This window comes from Clarias gariepinus, chromosome 28, assembly GCF_024256425.1.
Source record: "Clarias gariepinus isolate MV-2021 ecotype Netherlands chromosome 28, CGAR_prim_01v2, whole genome shotgun sequence".
NCBI classification, from domain to species: domain Eukaryota; kingdom Metazoa; phylum Chordata; class Actinopteri; order Siluriformes; family Clariidae; genus Clarias; species Clarias gariepinus.
The window spans coordinates 1,146,134-1,171,980 of record NC_071127.1 but is presented as its reverse complement, the minus strand read 5'-3'; the positions used below and the strand labels follow the sequence as shown (position 1 = coordinate 1,171,980).

The 25,847-nt window shown below is 38.7% G+C and overlaps 2 protein-coding genes across 3 annotated transcripts; both read left to right on the top strand.

The window, feature by feature from the left end:
- The first annotated feature begins 9,908 nt into the window (after positions 1–9,908).
- LOC128516005 (gastrula zinc finger protein XlCGF49.1-like) lies at positions 9,909–13,223 on the top strand. 2 transcript variants are annotated; one of them, XM_053490306.1, is made up of 3 exons: positions 9,909–9,991; positions 10,081–10,175; positions 12,522–13,223. In XM_053490306.1, exons 2-3 carry the CDS (start codon positions 10,107–10,109, stop codon positions 13,104–13,106), a joined length of 654 nt encoding a protein of 217 aa, XP_053346281.1. In that variant the 5' UTR covers positions 9,909–9,991; positions 10,081–10,106; the 3' UTR covers positions 13,107–13,223. The 2 variants fall into 2 exon arrangements, with proteins under 2 accessions (XP_053346281.1, XP_053346282.1); XM_053490307.1 differs by lacking the exon at positions 10,081–10,175 and having other exon boundaries at positions 9,925–9,991.
- A 2,823-nt stretch (positions 13,224–16,046) lies between these two features.
- LOC128516004 (gastrula zinc finger protein XlCGF67.1-like) lies at positions 16,047–23,971 on the top strand. The gene is made up of 2 exons (XM_053490305.1): positions 16,047–16,319; positions 23,323–23,971. The coding sequence occupies exons 1-2, from the start codon at positions 16,251–16,253 to the stop codon at positions 23,905–23,907; spliced, it is 654 nt and encodes a 217-aa protein (XP_053346280.1). The 5' UTR covers positions 16,047–16,250; the 3' UTR covers positions 23,908–23,971.
- Positions 23,972–25,847: the final 1,876 nt, after the last annotated feature.

Sequence of the window (25,847 nt, the reverse complement as noted above, 5' to 3'; positions counted from 1 at the left end):
TGCTTCTTCAGAAACCTGTAACAGACTAACATGACAAATATTTAGGGACCAAGCTGATATCAGCCCTATTGCATCATAGTTTTTAAAGTGTGAAAGTTGTGGTGCACCTGGGATGCGATAGACAAGGTACATAGGCACGCTCATAATTTCTTGCAACTATAGTTTATCATTGCAGCTTGAAACTGTTAATATAATGCCAAATGTTTTTTATGTCCTCAGTCATGCAGCAAAATCACAAGAGGAAGTGTGTCTCTCCCAAGCATTGCCAATATCTAAAGGAAAGTTTTACATACTACGTCAAGTGCTGTGACACGGACTTCTGTAATTAGATGTCCATAGAGCTGAACCACAACATCTCTGATCTGAAAGACAACCTCGTCACGATTCCTGTTAGTTATTTTTGTTGCTGTTGTTTGTAAATCATGTATTCAGCAACGGCAGTAGTGTATTTAGTTTATTCTCTCTGATAGTCTTTATAGTCAAATCCTGTACTTTCCTAATAAAGGCTTTTAAACTTGATGTACACACGTGTAATCATTAATCTTCTGTTATTGCTGTTTATGCTGAATTGCTTCACACATTTCATATTTCATAGTGTGACTCCAGTGAAAACACTGATCAGTGAATCTGTTATAATCAGAACAACACTTTAATTTGGGGAAGGACCAAACTATCTTTATTATTGAAAACTTGATTTCATATGAACACAGCATGTGTTTTTCACTTGACCTTAAAATTTTATGTTGTTGTGAGTGTTTTGTTTCAGAAGGTTGTTTTAGATGATTTTATAAAACTGAATCTGTGTGACCTCTCAGAAAAACACCCGGAGAAGATGGACAATAGAAATGTTCAACATTCTTAAAAAGTTGTTTCCATCAGTAATCAGACATCCAGGGTGTTTTGAAGTTGTAGTCACTGTTACCTTGGTTGGTTAGTTTTATATCTTATGTTGGCTACATCTGAAATATAAATGTTTTTATTAGTCACATTCGTTACACTTGGTTTTTATTTCACTGTAATCATTCAGTCTCTACATTATTACAAATTGAAGTGATTCTAATAGAAATGTAGAATATCACTGTGTATCAGACTACAATAACCCACATGAGTAACTGTAACAGTGTGATTTGTTTTGTACATCAGTGTGAAATCATGTATCATCTAGTTGATTGATGTGTGAAAATCCATAGTAACAGTAAAAACCAGGGGGGCGGGAACTCACACATCAGATGAATTTAAAGGAGGAAAGATAAAGTATTGGGATTAGAACTGATACACAGGTGAAGCTCAGAGACTCCTTTATCCTTTACTACACTCTCAAACACTGAAGGTAAGATCTTAGACAATATCATGATTATGGAGTGCTTTGGGGGTTCTATGCATTTCTTTTTACTATAATTATAATAAGTATATTTTAACCATTTGTACTATATTGTAGCTACTCTCTTCTAGGCTAATTCACTCCCTGGGCTTTTCCACAGTTAATCAAATGTTATTTTTTTTTCTTTTTCTTTTCAATCCTTTTTTGTGCTGCAGAATAAAGATGAAGACTATGTTCCAGATTCTGGTTCTTGCTGTGATGCTGATGAGTGGTGAGTGTACACTGGGCTTCAGGTCAAATAAAAACACAATATTGTGCATGGGTATTTTAGATAAAAGTTATCTTTAATAAACAATCAGGAGATGATGCTGACTAAAATCAGTTTTGTTTATTTGGGACACAAGGCAATGTAAAGTAAAATCACAGTAAAGGTTTCTTTAACACTCTCACCTCTGACTTGCTAAATGACTTCATCTAGTAAAGCTGCTGTGTGTTACATGTGATTTATGAATATATTAATCATTATGAGCACTTTATCAAATTATGACCACAGGGCAGAGGGAATTAAGTATAACAATCAGCAGTGACGTCTACGTAATGTTATAAACACAGTTGTGTGTTCTAGTGTGCGATGATCTCCATCTTCCTGTACCAGAGATGCTGATATTCAGTAGGGAGAAAAGAGTGAATATATACTAGCATTAATTAGATTTAATGACTTAACAGATTCATAGGTGAATTAATCAATGAATTAAAACCAATCTTGTTAACAAGTGCATGTTTGTAGGTCATGTATTATCTGGTTTGGTCTCCACTCTGTTACAGGTTCTGCTCTGAAATGCAATAAGTGTTATGGATGGATGAAATTCAGCTGTACACCAGTTCCTGTAACCTGCCATAGGCATCATATCTGTGCCAGCTATGCTACAGAAACTTCTTTTTCTATGTGTGTGTTTCCTCCTATGTTTTTTAGGGCCCAAGCAATATTACATCAGCACAACAACGTCATATCTATTGCATCATTGTCATTGTCAAAAATGTAAGATGTTATAACTATATTGTGCAATAGTGTAGCTTTATTTAATATACTGTAATTATTGTATCTATATTATGAAATTTGAGATATTACACCAACAGTATATCACAGTCATGACAGTGTGTATTACAGTCACTGGTTCACTGGGAGCAGTTCTGATTGTAAAGTGTAATAGCAGCAGAGCAAAAAAACCTTTGATATCGCTCCTTCAGAAACCTGACAGACAGGCATGACAAATATTTAGGGCCTAAGCTGACATCAGCCATCAGCTATTGCATCATAGTGTGTAAAGTGTGCAAGTTGTGCTGCACCCGGGATACGATAGACAACAAGGTGCTTGGGCATTGCTCGCAACTATAGTTTATCATTGTAGCTCTGAGACTGTTATAGTGCAACAAGCACCCTAAACACACACACACACACACACACACACACCTGCTCTACATTAAAGCATTAATTACATCAGGTTCTGTATATGGACTTGCACTGACTGCCAACTGTTTTTTGTCCTCAGTCTTGCACTATGATTACAGGAAGGAGTGTGTCTCTCATGAACGGTGCAAATATCTAAAGGAAGTTCTTACAACGAACGTTAAGTGCTGCAACACGGACCTCTGCAATTAGATGTCCACAGAGCTTAAACATGACCTCTCTGATCTAAAAGACGACCTCGTCACAATCCCCGTTAGTTATTTTTCTGCTGTTGTTTGTGAATCATGTATTCAGCAATGGCAGTAGTGAAATAAGTTTGTTCTCGCTGATGGTCTTTTTAGTCAAATCCTGTACTTTTCTAATAAAGTCTTTTAAACTTGATGTACACACGTGTAATCATTAATCTTCTATTATTGCTGTTTATGCTGAAGCACTTCACACATCTTATATTTAATAGTGTAACTCCAGTGAAAACACTGCTTATTAATCCATTATAATCAGAACACTTTAATTTGGTGCAGGACCAAATATTTTTAGTAATGAAAATCTGCAACCCCTTCCGTAAACACGCTAACGTCATCATCAGAGCTGTTTCTGAACATGTCCCAGTCTGCGTCATCGAGTGTGTCCTGTAACGCGGCCACCGATTGAACCAGTAAAGCAGAGGAGGTTGCAGTCCCGGATATCTCTCTGGAACTTTACTCTGGTCCTGAGGTCATTGAGATCCTGAGAGAAGCGGCGGCCCCGAGGGAAACGAGCCGGCGTCAGGATAAGAGCCCGTGCACACCGCACACCTCTACCTAGCATCCTGCTCGCCAACGTCCAGTCACCGGAGAACAAACGCCATGACCTCAGACTGGGACATGTTCAGAAACAGCTCCGATGATGACGTCAGCGTGTTTACGGAGCTCCCTGACCTGCACTCGATCTACAGCAGGCAGTGCTGGACCAAAGCCAGGAAGATCATAAAGGACCTCAGCCATCCCCACAATTGACTGTTCTCTCTGTTGAGGTCAGGAAAGCGATTCCGCTTTCTGAAGGCCAACACAGAGAGACTGAGGAGAAGGTTCTTCCCGCAGGCGATAAGGTCTCTTAATCAGTACACCCTACTCACTCTGGACATTCTGGACATTTGTTTACATTAGTGTCCACTGCACAGCTACACTTCGTGGTCATTAGTTGAATCACTCTATCACAAGCCACTTTAAATAAATCACTTTATGCATATTTGCACTGCACTGTCACATCTGGGCCACCTCAGTCCTGGGGAGTAAGATCAGGCTCACCGGATTACTGAGCCGTGGCTTTTGTCTCCTCCTAGTGTGTCTATGTCGGTATTGTTTACCATTAAGTTAATCAAACACTAAACAGAAGTCATGTGTGTCTACCTCCTGTGTCACACTATTTAACCCAGCCGAACCCATACCACCGGGTCTGGTCACTGATGTGCACATTGTCTTGTCTCTCACCCCTTTGTGTGTTTCTCTCTGTCTCTCCCAGGACTGAGTGGCGTCTGCTGGAAGTGGCGGTGGTAAAAAGGGGCCTTCATTAAGGTTATACTTATTTTTTGGAAAGTCATTCAGCTTTGTGGTTCATCTCCAGTGAAAGAAGGGAGTACACGCATTCTCAAGTGCACTTTAGACAGCCCCCTGCAGACCCAGCCTGGGAAAGCGGCTACTGAGCCGTCCAGTGTTTGTTTTGTTTGTTTCCGTTTTGTTTTATTTTGTGCCTTGTGTTATTCCTTCCAAAATAAACCTCAGTTTTCCTTAAACCTGCACCTGCGTTCGTCTCCTCCCTATGGAAGTCATGACATGCACAAGACACTTTAAATATGTGGATTGCACAACCCTGGACATTACCATTTTATCTAACTTCATTCCAAACAAAAATGACATAAATCCATACCTACTTTGAACAGCTGTTTCTTTTTGTTATATATTTCTTCATATATTTTCTATATTGTGTATTTTTGTTGTACAGTTATTTTATTTTAACTTTCATTTTATATTTTATTTTATTCTTTTTAGTTAAATTTACCTTTTATTTTATTTTTCATATTTATTTCTTATTCATAGTCTTTTATTTTAAGGTCACGAGCAGTTGTCTAAGCATTTTACTGCATATCGTACTGTGAATGACTGTGTATGTGACAAATAATTTTATTTCATTTTTTTTTTTAACAGTGAAAACTAATACTTACGGATGCTTACGGATTATGTTGCCCAGAGGAAGCATTTAAAGGGAAAAAAGCAGTAAGCCTAAAACTATTACCTAAATAATAACTAAATAATTGTATATTGTATATTTTTACCCATTTGTACTATATTGTAGCTACTCTCTTCCAGGCTAATTTTCTCCCTGGGCTTTTCTACAGTTAATCAAATGTTAATTTAAGTTGTTTTTTCTTCTTTTTAATATCTTTTTTGTGCTTCAGAATAAAGATGAAGACTCTGTTCCTGACTCTGGTTCTTGCTGTGATGCTAATAAGCGGTGAGTGTACACTGGGCTTCAGGTCAAATAAAAAAAGACTTGCTAAATGACTTCATCTTAGTAAAGCTGCTGTGTGTTACATGTGATTCATGAATATATCAATCATTATGTACACGTTATCAAATTGTGACCACAGGGCCAAGGGGATATAGGGTATAACAGTATAGTATAGGGTATAACAGTATAGTATAGGGTATAACAGTGTAGTATAGGGTATAACAGTGTAGTATAGGGTATAACAGTGTAGTATAGGGTATAACAGTGTAGTATAGGGTATAACAGTATAGTATAGGGTATAACAGTGTACCAGTATAGGGTCTGCAGTGACGTCTACATAATGTTGTGTTTTAGTGTGTGTTGACTTCCATCTTCCTGTGCCAGAAATGCTGATATTCACTAGGAAGAAAAGAGTAAATAAAATGTACCAGAGCGTTAAATAGATTTACAGTAGACGGCACAGTGGTGTAGTGGTTAGCACTGTCGCCTTGCACCTCCAGGGTCCGGCATCAAACCTCGGCCAGGCTCGATTTCCATCTCTGTCTGCATGGAGTTTGCGAGTTCTTCCTGTGCTTGGTGGGTTTCCTCTGTGTACTCTGGTTTCCTTCCACAGTCCAAAGACCTGCAGGTTAGGTTTGGATAATTGGCATCTCCAAATTTCCTGTAGAGAGTAAATGAGTGTGTGTGTGTATGTGTGTATGTTTGTGTGCCCTGTGATGGATTGGCATCCTGTCCAGGGTTTACCCCGCCTCGTGCCCTAAGTCTCCTGAAATAGGCTCCCCTCCTACCCTGAATACAGGACAAAGTGGTATAGAATAAGGGTGTAAGTGAGTTAATAAATCTAATAAGTTAACGCATTCATAGGTAAATTAATCAATGAAATAAAACTACAAAACCAATATTAATTAGAAAGACATCTTTGTAGATCATGTATTATCTCTTTTTGGTCTCCACTCTGTTACAGGTTCTGCTCTGAAATGTAACAAGTGTTACGGATGGATGGATGTAAACTGTAAGCCGGTTCCTGAAACCTGCCAGAAGCATCTGGTCTGTGGTAGCTATGATACAGAAATTACTTTATTTCTAGGTATGTTTCCCTTCATGTTTATTTATCATTGCAGCTCTGAGACTGTTAATATAACGCAGCAGCACATTTAACACACACACACACACACACACACACACACACACACACACACACACACACCTGCCTTAAATTAAAACATGTAAATGACATCAGGTTCTGTATATGGGCTTCCACTGACTGCTGAATGTCTTTTATGTCTCAGTCACATATCGAGATCACAGGAAGGGGTGTGTCTCTCTCAAGCATTCTCAATATCTAAAGGAAGTTCCTACCTCCCACGTCAAGTGCTGTGACACAGACTTCTGCAATTAGATCTCCATAAAGCTGAACCACGACATCTCTGATCTGAAAGACGACCTCGTCATGATTCCTGTTAGTTATTTTTGTTGCTGTTGTTTGTAAATCATGTATTCAGCAACGGCAGTAGTGTATTTAGTTTATTCTCTCTGATGGTCTTTATAGTCAAATCCTGTACTTTCCTAATAAAGTCTTTTAAACTTGATGTACACACGTGTAATCATTAATCTACTACATCGCTTCACACATTTCATATTTAATGGTGTGACTCCAGTGAAAACACGGTTCAGTGAATCTGTTATAATCAGAACAACACTTTAATTTGGGGAAGGACCAAACTATCTTTATTAATGAAAATCTAATTTTACATGATATCAGTTCAGTAATATCTTTTACACTTCAAAATGCAGCTTATATTCTTCACTTGACCTGAAAATGTAATGTTTCGGATATGTTCATGTTTGTATTGTTGCAGAGGGCATCATAGGACTGAATCTGTGTGACCTCTCAGAAAAACAACCAGAGAAGATGAACAATATTTAACATTCCCATGGAGGCGTTTCATCAGTAATTAGACATACATTGTAGTCTCTGTTGCTTTTAATACTTTTATATGTTATATTGGCTACATCTGAAATATCAAAGTTATCATTACTTAGGTTCATTAAAGTTTTTTATTTTGATGTATTCGGTCATTCGCTGCATTATTTCTTGTGAAAAGGTAGAATATCATCATTTAGCAGACTGCAAGAAATTGCCTAAGTAACTGTAACAGTTTGTACATGATTTACTTTGTACATTAGTTTAAAATCATGTAGCCTCTAGTTTATTGGTGTGTGAAAGTCCATAGCAACTATGAAAACCAGGGGGGCAGGAACTCACACATCAGATTAATTTAAAGGATATTTAAAGAGAATTCACCCACGAGAAAGGCCAATCTCTCTTGACAATGTGGGAGGAGTTTTGCTTAAGTCTTGTCCAAGAACATAAGCATATCCACACAGGGGAGAAGCTAAATGACTGATCACGAACTCGTTCACTATGGATGTTGTTTACAGGGCTTTACCTGGTTTTATTCATATAGGAAACTTAAATGCTCTGACATAAAGCCATGAGCTGTTGATGTGAATTTCTTCATTTTCATCAAATGGTACTTCATTGTTTTAGCAGAATGCATGATTTCATATAATTTTCCTGGTTTCAAACCAACCATGCAACACATAATAAATATTCAAGCAGCGTTTATCCCTGCTATATTTAACCAGTTGGTACCCAAATTAGTCACATGACTTATATAATCTCTCACATAGTATGGCCTGACCACCACACCCACATGAACCTATTGAACATTCTCTAATGAATCCACGTCCAATCCATGGTGTCCAATATTTCCTTTAGTTTTTGGATGTACTGCCTCACAGACCTGGGTGACACAGTTTCAATAAAGATCAGTGTGGACTGATGGAGGTTCATTGTATATATGTTGTGTATACAACTAAATATACATTCATATTACACATTATGTGACTGCGACCAGACCTAACTGTTATGTTTCCTTTTCTGCTCTCCCCTCTCTCTCTTCCTTCTCACCCCTCTCTCTCCTTCTCTCTCTCTCTCTCTCTCTCTCTGTCGAGCTACACATGTCATTCCTGAGCTGCCAGTGATCCAGACTCCCTCTGCCCTCCGGACCTGTCTGACCCATCCTGGTGCCCCGCTTCTGGCTGAAGATCTCGTCACATCGACTGGAATTTCCTACAAGTCTACCCGAGTCTCCAATAACTACCTGGACTCCATATTAACATCAATTAACATCAGCTATTATAGCTGAACTGGCTAACACCTCTTACACACTGTATGAATGCAGATCAATCCCTGCTATCTGTTATCACCCAGATGAGGATGGGTTCCCTGTTGAGTCTGGTTCCTCCCAAGGTTTCTTCCTATTACCATCCCAGGGAGTTTTTCCTTGCTACTGTCGCTTGCAGTTTGCTCACCAGAGACTATCTGACCATTTTGATTCATACACATTCCATACAAACTTAAATAATTCTTTTGATTGAAGCTGCAATTGGGACAATGACAATTGTTAAAAGCACTATACAAATAAAATTAAGTTGAATTGAATTGTTCCTTTGAGACCTTTAAAGTTTATATGAGGTGCACGTCTTACTTGAAGTTTAACTCTAAGCATATTCATTTGTTAGAATGGCCCAGTCAAAGTCCAGAGAAGCAGCCAAGAGGCCCATGGTAACTCTGGAGGAGCTGCAGAGATCAGCTCAGGTGGTAGAATCTGTACAGAGGAGAATTATAAGTCGTGCTCTCCACAAATATGTCCTTTATTAGGAGTGGCAAGAAAAAACCAGAAGATGCCCCCGTACGCAGTTTGCAACAAACCCTGTTAAGGACAGAGCGAACATGAAAAGGTAAGTGCCCTGGTCAGATGAGACAAAAATCACCATCGTGAAATGTATTAGAATGGCCTAGTCACAGTCAAGAACTAAATACAGCTGAGGATTTGTAGGAAGACTTGAAAATTCCTGTTCATAGATGCTCTCCATCCGATCTGATTGAGCTTGAGCTATTTTGCTCAAGAAGAATTGGCAAAAAAAAATCATTCTCTAGGTGTGCAAAGCTGGTAGAGACATAACCCAAAAGTCCTGCAGCTGTAACTGCAGCAAAGGTGGTTTTACAAAGTATTGACTCGGGGGGCTGAATACAAATGCATGGCGCAATTTTCAGAGATTTATTTATAAAAGAATTTTGAAAAACATTTATAATTTTCCTTCCACTTCATAATTACGTGCCACTTTGTATTTATTACATACAATCCCATTAAAATACATTTCCATTTCATTTGTAGTTGTACAAATACTTTAGCAAGGCACTGTTTAAGGCTCAAGCTGCAGTTTACATGTTGAGTAAAAGTACAAGGTCATGGTGAGCCACAGCTTATTCAATTATTTTGGCAGGAATTTGGGAATTTGATCAGCCCTTTGATTAAATAATAAATAAGACTAACAGTAGGGAGGATTTGGGCTTTTAGTACCGTGTAACTCACTGTACTTTCCAGTAGGGGGCGGTATTACACCTAACAGCTGGCCGAAACCACCGAAATCAAGTTGAAGAAGAAAAAGACGACGAAGAAGAGGACATTTGCGTTGCCAGATTGGGTGAATTCCCTCCTGATGGTGAGTTCGTTTTTTGTTTGTGAGGTTGCAAATGGGTTTTATGTGAAAAGGGGATTATCTGGCAACACATGTGCTGCTATAACTCGGAGCTTTGTCTAAAGTCTTCTCCACTCGTGTCTCCTTCTGTCCGATCAGTAAATCAGGTGAGTTAAAGTGAAACTTCCCACCTGAGCTGCTCGGGTAACATCTAGTGCAGATTCTGGACTCATCAATCTCTGGGTTTCTCCTCCAGTCTCCTGATTCTGTACAGCTCTCAGAATGAAACCAGAGTCCAGACGGAGCTCCAGAGGAAAAACTCCACACACTCCTGATGATACTGGGTCAAAGGTCAGCTTTACTCACCTGATGTCTGATTTCTCTCTCATCATTATTATATTCTCTGAGAACTTCTGTAGGAGTAACAGAGGAACAAACCAAAACACAAGTCTGAAACCCAAACCAGAGAAAAGTAGAGACGGTGATCCAAATGACACCTGCAAACAGTGATGATTAAATCCCATGTGAGCTGTATTACACTGCAGACAGTATGAACCAGAGTAGATCTAGTTCTGTCTGGTCAACTCCAAATCATGTGTAAATGTACCTCTGTTCATCACAAGTAGGGTCACCAACTCCCTGAAGTGGAAATCAGGGTCGGGGGATGGGGTAGGGTGCTTCTTTCGTGTGTGTGTGTGTGTGTGTGTGTGTGTGTGAGTGGACACTTGGTTTTACAGTGAAATTTAGGAGAAATTTAGGAGAAAATTGAAGCTTAAAATGACTTTCTTCTTCTAAAGTTTATATCTGGTGGGACAGGGTTAGATAAGTGGTTAAGGTGTTGGACTACTGATCAGAAGGTTTCAGGTTCAGACCCCACAACCAACAACTTGCCATTGTTGGGCCCTCAACCATCAACTGCTCACATGTATGATGAAATAAAAATTGGTTTATTACAGAACATGTCTTTTAGTTTCCAATTACAGGACGATCCTGTTTTTTCAGGACAGTTGGCAAGCTTTACATTCGGTCATGCGACTCATTCCAAATAAAAGTTGGAACAGTAGCATTTTAGGGCTAGTAATGAGGTAAAACAGTGACGTAATGGTTTGATGTGAAACAAGTGATGTCAACAGATGATTCCAATCATTATTTGGCACAGAGTTGACATACAGGAGAGGACTAGTTCTTGATCAACGATTCAAGGAATCTGGAGCGATTTTAGTGAGTAAAGGGTAAGAACAAAGGCCTAAGCTGAATGTGCTCTCTGATCCTTTAGACTTTACTGCATGAAGATTTGTTTTCCTATAATACATACTTGCGTCCTTCAAAGGCACTAAAAACTGTACTGTTTCAGAAGGAAGCCTTGTGTTATCAGTGTCCATCAACACTGTCACCTGATCTGGACTCAGAGTTATCATTCTTATAACACTTCATTCTTAGGCATTGGCTACAAATAATATGACCACAGTAATAACATTTTATGTAACTTTTATGAAAGGAGAAGGGGTGAACACTGAATAAAGTAAGGTTTCAAGACACTGGAATGTGTTCCTGTCGTCAATTATGTACATAACGGGTATAAACGCCAGGAATTCCTTCACCATCCTGTAATTTTTCTTTCCTTTCTTCTCATTATTAATGAGGAAATGGAAATCACAACCTCATCTGTCTTGAAGACACAGGTCTTAAAGGTCCATAAAGTTCATGGTGCTAAGGTCATTAAAGGTGAGTTATTTGATAGGGGTGTGGAAAACCTTTATGCAGCTATGTATTAATGTCTGCAGCATTTCTTATATCACCACAATAACTCCAAGATTTTCCAAAATAAATTTTTTTTATTTGTTGTTTGCTGGCATTTGAGAAGGTAAAATGTTGGCATTATTCTATAATCTTAAAGTGTCACAAACTAAACTATTCACAGAGCACAAGATCATGTGTGGTAGAAGCAAATTAATTACAAAGTTTAAATATTGTAACAAAACCTGGGAAAAAATAGAATTGGAATACAGCGGGAATCACCACCTTTAAAATAATTACATTTTGTTGCTTTGCTGCAAATACAGACAGAATTATTTTTTGTTTTATTTAGCTGTATTTACTCCGGAAAACATCTTACATCTAAGTGAAAGATATAACACCAACTGAATGACTGAGTTGGAAAAGGTTTACCCCCATGTAATGGCATTTTGTTGAACCACCTTTTGCTTTAATTACAGGCTTTAGTCTGTTGTGATATTTCTATATGTCTATTACTAACTCTGCACATTTAAATTGAGTTAAATTTGATGGTGACCATTTGTGAGCTGCAGTCTTTAAGTCATTCCACATGCAGTATTTTCAATAGGGTTTAATTCTGGGCTCTAACTAGACCATGCAAAGGCACTAAACACCTCTCATCCCACCCCTGAGAGAGCTCGGCCAATCTAGACCTTCGGCTGCGAGAGGCTATAGCATCACCTGGGGATCGAATTCACAATCCAAGGATGATGAATGTAATATTTATAAATTCAAACCCTCTAGGTGTGGTGATTTTATCTATCATATGGTCCCTGGTGTTTCCCATCATTGTTATTTGATGGTCAAGCTGCATTATAGTATTGTATAATATTGGATAGATTTCTAGTAACAAATACCATAACAACATGAGGATGAAATCTAAGATTAATTAAATACCTGGAATTGTTTTATGTTTTTCAGATGCAGCAATGCTCAGATTGTGGAAAGAGGTTTTCTAAAAGTTATTTCAGAATTCACCAGCGGATTCACACAGGAGAGAAGCCGTATAAGTGCTCACAGTGTGGGAAGAGTTTTACTCAGCAGACTAGTCTCCAAGAGCACGAGCGTATCCACACAGGAGAGAAGCCATTTTCCTGTCAACTATGTGGGAAGAGTTTTACTCGTAAAAGTCATCTCCAACAGCATGAGCGTGTCCACACAGGAGAGAAGCCGTATAAGTGTGGACAATGTGGGAAGGGTTTTACTCGCAAAAATCTTGTCAAAGAGCATGAGCGTATCCACACAGGAGAGAAGCCATATCATTGTGGACAATGTGGAAAGACTTTTACTCGTCACAGTAATGTCAGAGATCATAAGCGTACCCACACAGGAGAGAAGCCATATCACTGTGGACAATGTGGCAAAACGTTTAGTCACCCGAGGACATTCCGCGATCATCAACATACTCATACAGGACAGAAACTCTATCACTGTGGACGTTGTTTACAGGGCTACAACTGGTTTGGTGCATATAAGAAACATAAATGCCCTGACATAAAGCCATAAGCTCTTGACATGAATTTCTCTAGTGGAACTTGTTTACTATTCATGTTTCATACCAATTTCCATGATTTTATTTTGATTTGTAAAGCTATACAAATAAAACTTTTTTTTGAACTCTGATGATTGATCTCTCACTGACATGAGCAAACAGAACCCAAACAAAGGCAATTTGGTGAGATTTGTCTGGACGAAATTCCTGTCTTTACACTGTGTGGCTGACTGACCACCAGACCCATATGTACCTGTTGAACAACTTCCAGTCCATGGTGACTTGAGCCCAATATTTCTCATAGTTTAGAATTAGTTCCCCCGACCAGAGTAACACAGTTACACTGTGTGATCAATGTACACTTATGGATTTTTGTTGTATATATTTTGTTTCTTTAAGACCTTTTTAAGAAGTAAAGGTTTTTATGTTTTTCTGCAAAATTACCATGACAGTCATTGTTATACATTGAATAATGAGTGTGTATAGTGCAGTGGTAGACAAAACGAAAGTTCAAAAGTACTTTGCAGAACACAAATTGCAATTCATTGTGATATCCCGGATGTAAGACATGATTTTTTTTTTCTACTTGAATACTCTCAACCTGAATTTGAAGACTTAAAGTTGAAAAATGATAACAATGGAATTTTAAACAATTGAATATATTTTCAAATGAGGGTAGTGGTGGCTTGATGATTAAGATGTTAAACTCAAGGCCACAAGGTCCCCGGATTTCAGCCCCAGGTCGCCACTGTTGGATCCTTGAACAGGGTCCTTCACCCCCTAATGTTCGGATACAATCGGACATCGAGCTGGCAACCTCACCTTGTAAATAACTGCCACAGAAACAGCTGGTATATTTCCGTCGGCCAGTGTGCCAAGCAGCAGTGTCAAACATTTTGAGCATTATAAATGCTGTAAGGATTGTTTCTTGAGCGCGGCCCTTAACCCTCAACTGCTCTGATGTGTAATAAGATAAAGATGTAAGTCGCTCTGGATTTGCCAAATGCCCAAATGTAAATGTAAATGTTTCATGTAGTTGAAAGTGCAATGCAAAACAAATTATAATACTGTAGTTTAATTGATAAATGTTTTTGATCAGTTCATTTAATTCAACATGCTATTTTATCTTGAGGAGTTTTGGCCATGTTATACTATACTTCTATCGAAATAATACAGAACTCTTAAATTGCAAACTGTTGTCAGTTCATTACAGCAAGCAAAGCAAACAATATAAAGGTGGTAAAGAATAGAGAATACAGGCTGCAAGACAAAGATGCCACCTGAAGTGATGGGCTGCATAAAAAATAAGTCATCAGAGTGGCATGGCAAACTATTCAGGAGCAGTGAATAGTCACACAAGATAAACTTACTTGAACTTGACTTAAAAAACAGCAGGTAGTACTGAGTACTAAGGAGACTCTGCCCAACAGGGCTGACAGGATAAGCCTGAGAATCCCGAGAGCCTGTGCCAATGAACTGAGTGAGCAACTCCAGTACATCCTCAACCTCAGTTTGGAATTAGGGAAAGTTCTTGTTTCTCAGACCTCAGATTAATCATGCGGTAGATCCCCTGCAGTTTGCCTAACAAGAAAAGGTGGGTATTGTTGACATCATAATTCAACTGCTCCATCACAACCTCTCCCAGATCGATAAGGGGAAAAGGTGCTGTAAGGATCACATACTGTGGCCTGTCCTCATCTCTTCCTGTTCACTCTATACACCTCTGACTTTACATACAACTCAAAATCATGCCACATGCAGAGGTTCTACTATGACACTGCCATTGTGGGATCTATTAGGGATGAACAAGAGGGTGAGTACAGAAGCCTGTATAGTCAGTTGTCAGGTAAAGATATGGAGGTCAGCCTTTCTGGAATAGTTCTTGCAAGAACAGAATTGTCAAGTGCATTTCAAAACCCATTAAGCACCATGATGAAACTGGCAGAGGTGGAAAGAGTAATAAAATGTTATACTCAAGTAAAATTACTGTTACCTTAGTGGAATTTTAGTTACCAGTATAAAATTCTACTCAAAAGTAAAAAGTAGCTCATAAAAAATTTACTCAGAGTAAAAAAAATTACAGTGTCACTTTTATAACAGCGGGTGGGGGGGGGGGGGGGGTAGTTTAAAAAAGACAAGCAGATATAAATCTCAAACTAGTTGTTTTTAATTAAAGGAACACCTTTGCATATATATATATATATGTGTGTGTGTGTGTGTGTGTGTGTGTATAATATATAAGCCCAACGGATCTCTGCACAATTCATGGGTAGTATTGTTCATAAATGAATAAATGTGTGCTACTTACCATGGAACATTGATCAAAGTGTAACAGGCACGAAAATCCTATAAACACTATATACACACAAGCAGAAGCACGTTAAAGGGAGGAGAAAACAACAGCTGGTTTAAATGGGCTATTATCTTGTGCTCACAATAGAAAAATGCATAGTTTAATGAAAATCATGTAAACGGAGTTTGGGAATATCTTCACTATGGACAGAGTTTTCCAAAAGCTGCGTTTTAAACGACCACAACTGTGTTTGTGTGAGGACGAAAGGCGAAAACCGCAGAGACAAAATCTCTGTTTTTAGAAATACTGGGCTACGTGTGGACATGCATGGCCTTAGAGTTGAACAGGAATCACCAATTAACACATGAGTAGCAGATACATCTTAACACAAACTGTTTAACTGCTTGTTTAAATACAATGTTTTAAACTCGTTTATTAATCTATTAGGTATATGTATCAAAAATATATCAACTGCCCAGTAGGCGGCGGTAATACACCTAACAGCTGGCCGAAACCCATCAAACAAACAAGGAAGAAGAAAAAGCCGACGAAGAAGAGTTGCCAGGTTGGGTGAATTCCCTGCTATTTGCGGGGCTAGGTTTTGTTTGTGAGGGTGAATGTGATTCTATGTGGATTTTTTTGCGCACAATAAAGTATCTGGCAACCCGTGTGCTGCTGGGCCTCTGGCTTTGGTGTGAAGCAGCGCTTCGTTCTCCACTCGTGTCTCCTTCTGTCCGATCAGTAAATCAGGTGAGTTAAAGTGAAACTTCCCACCTGAGCTGCTCGGGTAACATCTAGTGCAGATTCTGGACTCATCAATCTCTGGGTTTCTCCTCCAGTCTCCTGATTCTGTACAGCTCTCAGAATGAAACCGGAATCCAGACGGAGCTCCAGAGGAAAAACTCCACACACTCCTGATGATACTGGGTCAAAGGTCAGCTTTACTCACCTGATGTCTGATTTCTCTCTCATCATTATTATATTCTCTGAGAACTTCTGTAGGAGTAACAGAGGAACAAACCAAAACACAAGTCTGAAACCCAAACCAGAGAAAAGTAGAGACGGTGTGGAGGATCCAGATGACACCTGCAAACAGTGATGATTAAATCCCATGTGAGCTGTATTACACTGCAGACAGTATGAACCAGAGTAGATCTAGTTCTGTCTGGTCAACTCCAAATCATGTGTAAATGTACGTCTATTCATCACAAGTAGGGTCACCAACTCCCTGAAGTGGAAATCAGGGCCGGGGGATGGAGGGAGGGAGGGCTGGGGTGGGGTGGGATGCTTTTTGCTTTTGTGTGTGTGTGTGGACATTCAGGGGGCGCGCTTTGTTTTACGCCTTTACTTAGGAGAACTTTCACCACTAGATTTACCTGGTTTGACTTGAACATTCTATAGTATATATCTGGTCGGACAGGATGTGCTTTTAGTAATTAATATTAATAATAATATTTTTTCAATATCACATTATTTGATGCTCATTTGGATTATCTCAATTAAGTTTTCTAGTAAAAGTAATCACATCCCTTTTTTCCAAAACTAGACACCTAATGGCTTTAACCTTTTCTTATTTATATATTAATTTGACAAGCATCAACCTACACTTCGGCCTTCCTCTTCTCCTCCTGGCAGCTCCATCTCTAACATTCTCCTCTCTGTGCACATGTCCAAACCATCTTAATCTAGCATTTATAACTTTATTCCCAACCCTTCCTCTAAAAAACTCATCGCTAATCATGTCCATTCTTGTCACTCCTAAAGCAAATTGCAGCATCTTTAGCTCTGCCACCCCCAGCTCTGTCGCCTGTCTTTTTGTCAGCTGTAATTGCTCCAAATCCTACAATATTGCTGGTCTCACCACTGTCCTTTAAACTATTACTTTCATTCTAGCTGCTACCTTTATGTCACAGATCAATTCTGCTACTCTTCTCCACCTATTCCACCCTGCCTGCACTCTGTTCTTCACTTCTCTACCACACTCCCTATTGCTTTGGACAGTTGACCCTAATTATTTAAACTGTACCTTTCCTACCTCTATTCCTTGCAACTGCACATTTCTCCCACTGTCTTTCTAAAATACACATGTACTCCCTCTTGCTTTAACTGATTTTCATGCCTCTTCTCTCCAGTGCATCCATCAACTTCTCTAGACTAATCTCAACCTGCTCATTTTTTTCGCTGCTGATCACAATATCATCCATACACAATGATCTGTAGTTTATTCTGTGGAATTTCATAGTGTGAATTTTAATAACTGCATTGCTGTTTAAAGTCAGGTGTCCTGTGACCTGAGGTGATGTCCACTAAACCCCTCCCTTCTCAGTTTGTACTTCTATGTGAGAGCCCTTTCCAGGCAGTATCCTGACCAGCTCACACACTAGAATTAGGGCCATAATAACCAGCTAATTAACTCAAAGTGACATGAGAAATATGATGTGCAAACAAGCAATAGAAAAATGGCCGCAAAATCAGTTATTATTATTCTGAACTTTTATTTTATTTTTGCACTCTCTCTACCACCTGGCAAAATGCTACTCTGGGTCTCAAATCCTGACAATGAAAAGTGCAGTCTCCGTTATAATAGAGGCCATGGCAGGAAGGCTAATAGAGAGAAGGGTTTCCTTCAGTTTTTGGGGTTTTCTTATGCCAAGGGTCCACTTTATATCTATCAGATCGTCCCAAATAATTCCCATTGTGTGCCGCAAAAGACAGGGAAGGCGTGGAGGCTTCACGGTTAAATCAAGCTCCTCTTGTCCGAGTCAGATTGTCTACCTCACTTGGGCCTGTGTGCCTACTAGGGTTGCGCGATAATGCCCATTGTCATATCGTCCTATCGTCAGCCTGTAAGATCGCCGATACACGATAGTAGTCAAAGCCCAGGGATTCTGCGTGCTGTCGCGTTGTATTCAGAGAGTAGTACATATTTTTGTGGTTATTTTTTTTTCATTTCATGTCTGTTGTTTTATCGATAAATCTGCTCATATCTGCGCACGCGTTTATCAGCCTTTTGATCAAAAAGTTGCACGCGCAACTCACTTTCACTTTGCACAAGGCAGTGTTTATTGTTTAGTGTATATTTAAAGCGCATAAACACAATAAAACAATTGTTTTAGGCTAACATATCATACCTCATTGTAGTTTTTTTGCACACACGCGCGGGTGCGTTACAATAATAATAAGGAAAAATCACAATAATAAATTCGGAGCAGTACTACTAATAATAATTATACTGAATGAAGAAAGCGCCGTCAAAGAAGTATCATCATTGAAGGAGAGAAGAAAATGAAGAATTAATACATATCAGTATTTACAGTTTGAGCTCGACACGTTTATGAGCTCTGTCGCTTGCTGTCAATGGGTGACTAGGAGAGAGAACACATTTTCGGCTTCAGTAGACACACAATACTTCAGACTGAAACACGACTGCCCCCTACAGGTAATGAAGGGCATTTTCACAGCTTGCCGTGCGCAGCCGTGGCAAGTCACGGGATTCCTTTTCTTGAAACGTGGGTTTTTAATGGCGACATCTGTATCGTCCATATAGCTGACTATCGTCGATAGACGAGACTATCGTCGATAGACAATAGTATCGTCTATCGGCACAACCCTAGTGCCTACTTGAGGGGGATTGGCCGCTTCGTTGTGGGGCGCGTGCTAGAGCCGCTACATGCGTGGAATATACCGATTGTTGGGAATCCGCTGGATCAATTCCCAAGGAATCAGTCTCCCTGTCTACGCAGAGGTGGCGTGTGTACAAGTCACTTCCGTTCGCTTCCCCGGGGTTTAGAGCGGACTAGTGAGTAGCGAGAGATCAGGATGTCGTTGATTAATGCCAGGTCAGTGTCAAATAAGACGGTTATCATCAATGATTATTTTAATTCACGTACATTAGACTTTCTGTTTATCATGGAAACCTGGCTTACCCCAGGGGACTTGAGCCCGTTCACTGAACTAGTACCATCTGACTGCAAATTTTTTAATTCTCCTCGCTCTGGGGGTCGAGGTGGCGGACTTGCTTCTATTTTTAAACAGAACTTTTGCTGTCGGATGTTAATGACCGATGTCTACTCCAGTTTTGAACTGTAGTTATCTGTTTTTGAACTGGATAATCCAATGGCGATCTCAGTTATTTATCGTCCACCTAAACCACATAGGGACTATATAAATGGGTTTTCAGACTTTTTAGGAGGAATTATCCCCAATTTTGATAGACTTTTAATCTTTGTGGACTTTAACATACATGTATGCTGCCCAACTAATTATTTAGATAGAGAATTTTTATGCCTTATTGACTCTTGATTTGACTCAGCTGGTGAATGTGCCTACTCGTATGGTCATACTCTGGATTTAGTGCATTCTCATGGTTTGTCGTTGCATGATTTTGTAATAGATGGCCATCTCAGATCACAAGCCTATTATGTTCAGCAGAGTCTCCACAAATGGGAGCATTTCTAGACTTTCTAAGGCTGTTCGCTGGTCTCGTAGGTTCACATCAACCACATGCACCAAGTTCTCAACTGTTTTTAATGAAGTATCCCAGTCATCTGGCTTAGTTGGTGATGACTGGAGTGTTGCTGACTGTCTTAATCATTTTAATACTATTTCCGCTAATATTTTAGATTCTGTGGCTCCGAAAAGAGTCAAGCAACCAAAACCAAAGGGTGAGTCCTGGCTCAATGACAACACTTGGGCTCTTCAGAGCTGCAGAAGGGCAGAAAGAAGGTGGAAAAAGGATAAGCTACAAGTTTCTTATGAAATATTAAGGGACAGCCTGATACAGTATCAGAAAGCAGTAAAAGCAGCAAAGTTTAAGTACTTTTCAGATCTGCTTGAAAATAACTTTCACATACAAGAATACTTTTTTCTACTATTAATTTGGTGATAAATGCTTCAGTTAATCTAAACCCCACAGAGTCCCGGGCCATGTGTGACAAATTCCGTCATTGTTTTGTGAACAAGACAAGGGATATTAGGCCAGATATCCCCTCTTCTTGTCAAGATCCCTTGGTCCCTCCACTCATCACAAACGTCTTGAGTGAGTTTGAGCCAGTAACTTTGCCTGCTTTACAAGATATTGTAAGCCAGCTAAAACCCTCTGGATATCCTTATGACATTCTTCCTCCTCGCTTTTTTTATACAAATTTTTGAGGTGATTGGTCCCCCTGTTCTTAAGATTATAAACAGTTGTGTTGAAATGGCAATGGTTCCAGATGACTTGAAGCATGCCATTGTACATACACTTTTAAAAAAAGCCTGATTTAGATCCATCAGTGCTGACTAATTTTAGGCCAGTCTCAAACTTCTCTTTTATGTCAAAAATTTTAGAGAAAATTGTGTTTTACCAACTACAGGGTTTTTTGCTTAATAACAATAACTTCAAGGTGTTCCAGTCAGGGTTTAGAAAAAAATCATTTAACAGAACTAGCACTGCTTAACCATGTAAGACCCAAATATAGAAAAACATGAGCAAAAATTTTGATCTCTCAGATAATGTTTTAGGAGGCCTTTGATGTAGGAATTAAAGATTTTTCACATTTTTTACATTTTAGTAAGTTTTTGGGGAAATGTTGTAATATTGCAACGTTGGGCCTAGTTGAGAGCAGAATTTCTGTATTTGTTCTTACTTTGTCTGAACAGGTATACAGAACAGTTAGGCATTCATTTGCAGGGTTGTTCACTTACGTAGCCCCATAGCAGTATATATCATAAGTAATAATTACACAACAATCATATTTTCTATGAATAAGCATTTATTAATAAAAATATTTGGAATTTATTTTTGGCCACATTTACCGTGGTTTGAATAAAGTCTGTGTTTACTTGCAGTCATAGTCCCTAAGACAATTCTTTTCATCTGAGAAGCACAGGCGAACATTGCACTTGCTACACAGAGTGTTTGTGTATCCATTATTGCAGTGTCTGCAGCATCCTCTCTTCGTCTTTACTGGGAAATGTACAATCATGTCTTTGCATACATCCAGTTTAGCCATGGTCTGAGTTTCCAGAGTTTGTCCTTCTTTTCCATCGCTGACACAGTTCAGTTGTTTATGAAGTGTACTAAAATCAACAGAGATTGGAATCTGTGGCGGGGCATTACATCAGAAACAGGTGTACCGTGTGTCTGTCTCTTAATACATAAGGACACCAGACATTTGCATTAGGCCCATCTTCAGGTACATGCCAAGCATCTATTAGATTTCCTTATTATTGGTGTTTACAGATGTTCTATTTTTTTGCAAGCTGTACTCATTTGTGTTTCTTGTCAGAGCCCCAATCATATCTTCTGTCACAAATTTTTGGAAGTACGCCAGTGGGGTGAGAAGGGCGGTAGCATCATTGGTAATTTCTGAACCAGAAAAGTCAGAAACCTGTCACAGGCCACGGTGTGTTTTTTTTTTTTTTGGTTGGGGCTTGATGTCCACATCATCATTGGTTGAGCAGTCAGTGGGTTGGTGGTTTTGTTTGCATCTTCATTCTCTGAGTCACTTGCATCACTGTAATCCGAGTCCATTTCAAAATCGCTTTCTCCATTTTGGACTGCAGCAATCACATCCTGCTCACTGAATGGATGACCTTTCTGTACTGGTGGAATTCTGAAACTGAAAAAGTTTTGGGAAAAATTTAAATAAATATGTAAATAACACATATAGGTCTTATATTGTAGCAGATAAACAAAGAAAAGACAGGGTGGTAGACCACGTGTCAAGGGTGGAGATCTAGTATTACAATTTCAATGCAAATGCTAATCAAAATTCCACTACATTCAAACAGTACTGTGGCCTGAGACACAAGCATCCCCCCTAGAGCACTAGGTTCACATTCACACCTGTCCCTGAACAATGCAACAGGCTACCACTCTGACCCAACGTTGTAGAATTACAACATAATAAGCTCTGAATCAAATTTAATTAATGTTTTCTAAAATAAATATGTATGTATGTGTTCTAGACATTGTAATAAACACACAAAAAATATTTAAGGAATTTTGCTTACTTAAATCTTGACAAACCCAGTCATGCAAAAAACAGAAAACCGTTTAAAGCGAAGTTTGTAGGTAGAGTAAGTTCATGGCAGGATGACCAGACCTATAAACACTTTTTCTATCCAATAAGCATTGTGAGGACAAACAAAACCCATTAAATATGTAAATGTGGTTTTAAAAGAAATAAACATTTGCTGGCCTCTTTTTAGAATTGTTAAAAGTGAAGCCATTTCTGTCTTGTAAGGACTTTGAAAGGGTCATTCATGATTTATATCAACAAGGCTTGACTACTGCAACTCCCTCTATATGGTTATAAATCAAGCGGCTTTTAACCGACTGCAAATGGTACAAAATGCTGCCGCTAGGCTCCTTACTTGCGTGCGTAAACGATAGCACATTACTCCAGTTTTAATGTCCTTACATTGGCTACCAATTCTATATAGAATTGATTTTAAAGTTCTGTTGCTGGGTTAGCACATTTGTATTTATCAGAATCAATATCTGTTCATGACTCCGGACGGTCTCTTAGGTCTTCCAATCAGAGACTATTAAACGTTTCTCGATCTAAATTAAAATCAAGAGGTGACCGAGCTTTCGCAGTTCCTGCTCCAAAACTCTGGGACAGTTTACTGATTTCTATTAGATCTGTTTCCACACTGCATGAGTTTACAGCAAAACTCAAAACCCATCTCTTTTCACTTGCCTACAACTGTAGCTAACTGGAATTTGACAGTACTGGTCTGTGCTGTATTTCATGATGTTTTAATATTTATATGTTGTTAATATTTGACTGCCTGTACAGTACCTTGGTCAACAATTGTTGTTTTTAATGGTGCTACATAAATAAAGCTGAGTTAAGAGTTAAGAGTAGGATAAATTACCAGTATAATACCATAACCACATGGGGATGAAATCTTAATTAAATATCTTGAATTTTTAAAATGTTTTTCAGATGCATCAATGCTCAGATTGTGGGAAGAGTTATACCAAAAGATATATCAAAATTCACCAGCGGATTCACACAGGAGAGAAGCCGTATGAGTGTTCACAGTGTGGGAAGAGTTTTACTCGTAAAACTTATCTCCAACGACATGAGCGTGTGCACACAGGAGAGAGGCCGTATCACTGTGGACAATGTGGGAAGAGTTTTACTAGTAAAAGTCATGTCCAAGGGCATGAGCGTATCCACACAGGAGAGAGGCCGTATCACTGTGGACAATGTGGGAAGAGTTTTACTCGTAAAAGTCTTGTCCAAGAGCATGAGCGTATCCACACTGGAGAAAAGCCGTATCACTGTGAAGAATGCGGAAAGACTTTTACTCGTAAAAGTAATGCCCGAGAGCATAAACGCACCCACACGGGGGAGAAGCCGTATCACTGTGAACAATGTGGGCAAAGATTTACTCACCTAAGGACATTCCAAGATCATCAATATAATCATACAGGACAGAAACGTTATCACTGTGGACGTTGTTTACAGGGCTACAACTGGTTAAATTCATATAAGAAACATAAATGCCCTGGTATAAAACCATGAGATTTTGTTGTGTCAAATGGAAATTTGTTGTTTATCAAATAAAACTTTATTGTTTACTGTCAAACTTTCAGCAAAATTCATGGTTTTATGTTTTCCTGGTTTTAAACATAACACCAAGCATGCAACGCACCAGTAGATATTAAACAAGTGTGAATCCCTGCTGAAACACAAGACTCTTATTTTACACTAATATGAGCAAACAGAACCCAAGCAAAGGCAATTTGGAGAGATTTTTCTGGATTAACTTACAGTGTCTTTAACTGTATATTTCATCTCAGCGAATTATACTGTATGGCCAAAAACATTCTAATGGAACAACATCCAGTCAATGGTAATTTGAACCCAATATTTTTAAACGTTTTTAGACTTACTGCCCCACTGATCAGGGCAACTTAGTTTAATCAGTGAGACCAGGGTGGACATTTGTTCATGGATTTTAGTTGTCTTTTGTTTTTTAAGAATTAAAAGTTTATATCTTTTTTTCCCCCTGCAGAATGACCATTACAGTCATTATTATACAGTGAATTAACCATTATACTTTTAAATGTGACTACCAAACCTTGCCATGGTTGTCACAGTTTTTTTAGTTTTGTTTTTTTTGCCAACTGAAAGAAAAATGAGCTTTGAAGTATTTGTTTATTTTCCTATATTTTTTTCGTTTATTACCTCATATTATGAAATAAGTAACCAAATAAAAACTTAGTATAGTGAATTCCCACACACAGTAGAGATATAATAAACCTATAAAATGCTGAACAGAAAACCCAATCCTGGACTGAAGGTTTATTTTGTAACTGAAAAAGAAGAGCCAACATTGTGAGGATGGCCAGAGTTCTTTCACATTTAATATTAACTACTCTTGCTTTCCTTGTAAATATAAATTTCTGTTAATTCCCAAACATATTATTTTATATAATAAATAACCATCTACAACATCTACATTATTCAGCATTTTTATAATCCCCCTTCATCAGGCAACTGCTTGTGGACCCAAGCCAGTAGGGAGCCTTCCAAGGTTGACAAACTTAAAGTGACTCAGCTGTATGAAAGTCTAGTGAAAGTTCATTCCACCACCTTGGTGCCAAAACAGGTAACAGTCTAGATCCATGTTGTCCTTGATCTCAGAAAGACGATATATTATGACCATTTGTAGTTAGGTAATATGGGAGAACTTGGGGAGGGTTAAAACAAGCCATGCAGCTGCATTCTGGATCAGCTGCAGAGCACAAATGGGGAACAGACAGACTTGTAAGTAAAATGTCTTACTGAAAGCTCAAATCTCTCCTTTTTCCTGTCATTATGCAGCTCTGTTTTTTAAGTTGCTGCTATAGTAATAGTTTAGTGTATTTTTTACTTAAAGGGCATCTGGTTTTGCAGTTTGTTTACCATATGACAGCAACCTTACCTGGGGTGTATTTCAGAAAGCTTGGTTAACTTACCATTTGGTTAATCTTAACCTGTGGGTTGATTAACCCCAAACCCGCATACCGCAAATATGTCGGTTCCAAAACACCTGAGCAGAGTAAGTTTAATCAACCCTCTACTGGTTACCCAGAGTTAGTGCACCTGCACGGGTGCATTCATGAAGACTTTTTCAATGTATCGACGATTTTACGAGTCAAAATGGAAAATTAAAGTAAAAAAAAGAGAGCGGCATACTTCACAGAGGTTTTAATGCACGCATATGAGGAATTCAAGCCAATAATAATAATTTTTAAAAAGCCATATGGCTGCATCAGCTAAAGAAAGAGAGTTGGCTTGGCAAAAAATAATGGACAGAGTAAATGCGTAAGTGTATTAAATTGCAAATTTGACATCACTTCCCCTTTTATTATAATGCAAAATAATTAAACACCCCTTCCGCATCCTTTTGGCTGTTAAGTGAAAGCATTTACTTTTCCTGCCATTTATTTCTTTAGGTCAAAATACCAATGTATACT

Bases quoted from the DNA above. Each gene is read 5' to 3' on its own strand.
- LOC128516004 (XM_053490305.1), top strand. From the start codon at position 16,251: ATGAAACCGGAATCCAGACGGAGCTCCAGAGGAAAAACTCCACACACT. The intron at 16,320-23,322 runs GTCAGCTTTACT...AATGTTTTTCAG, and splicing joins CTGATGATACTGGGTCAAAG to ATGCATCAATGCTCAGATTG.
- LOC128516005 (XM_053490306.1), top strand. From the start codon at position 10,107: ATGAAACCAGAGTCCAGACGGAGCTCCAGAGGAAAAACTCCACACACT. The intron at 10,176-12,521 runs GTCAGCTTTACT...TATGTTTTTCAG, and splicing joins CTGATGATACTGGGTCAAAG to ATGCAGCAATGCTCAGATTG.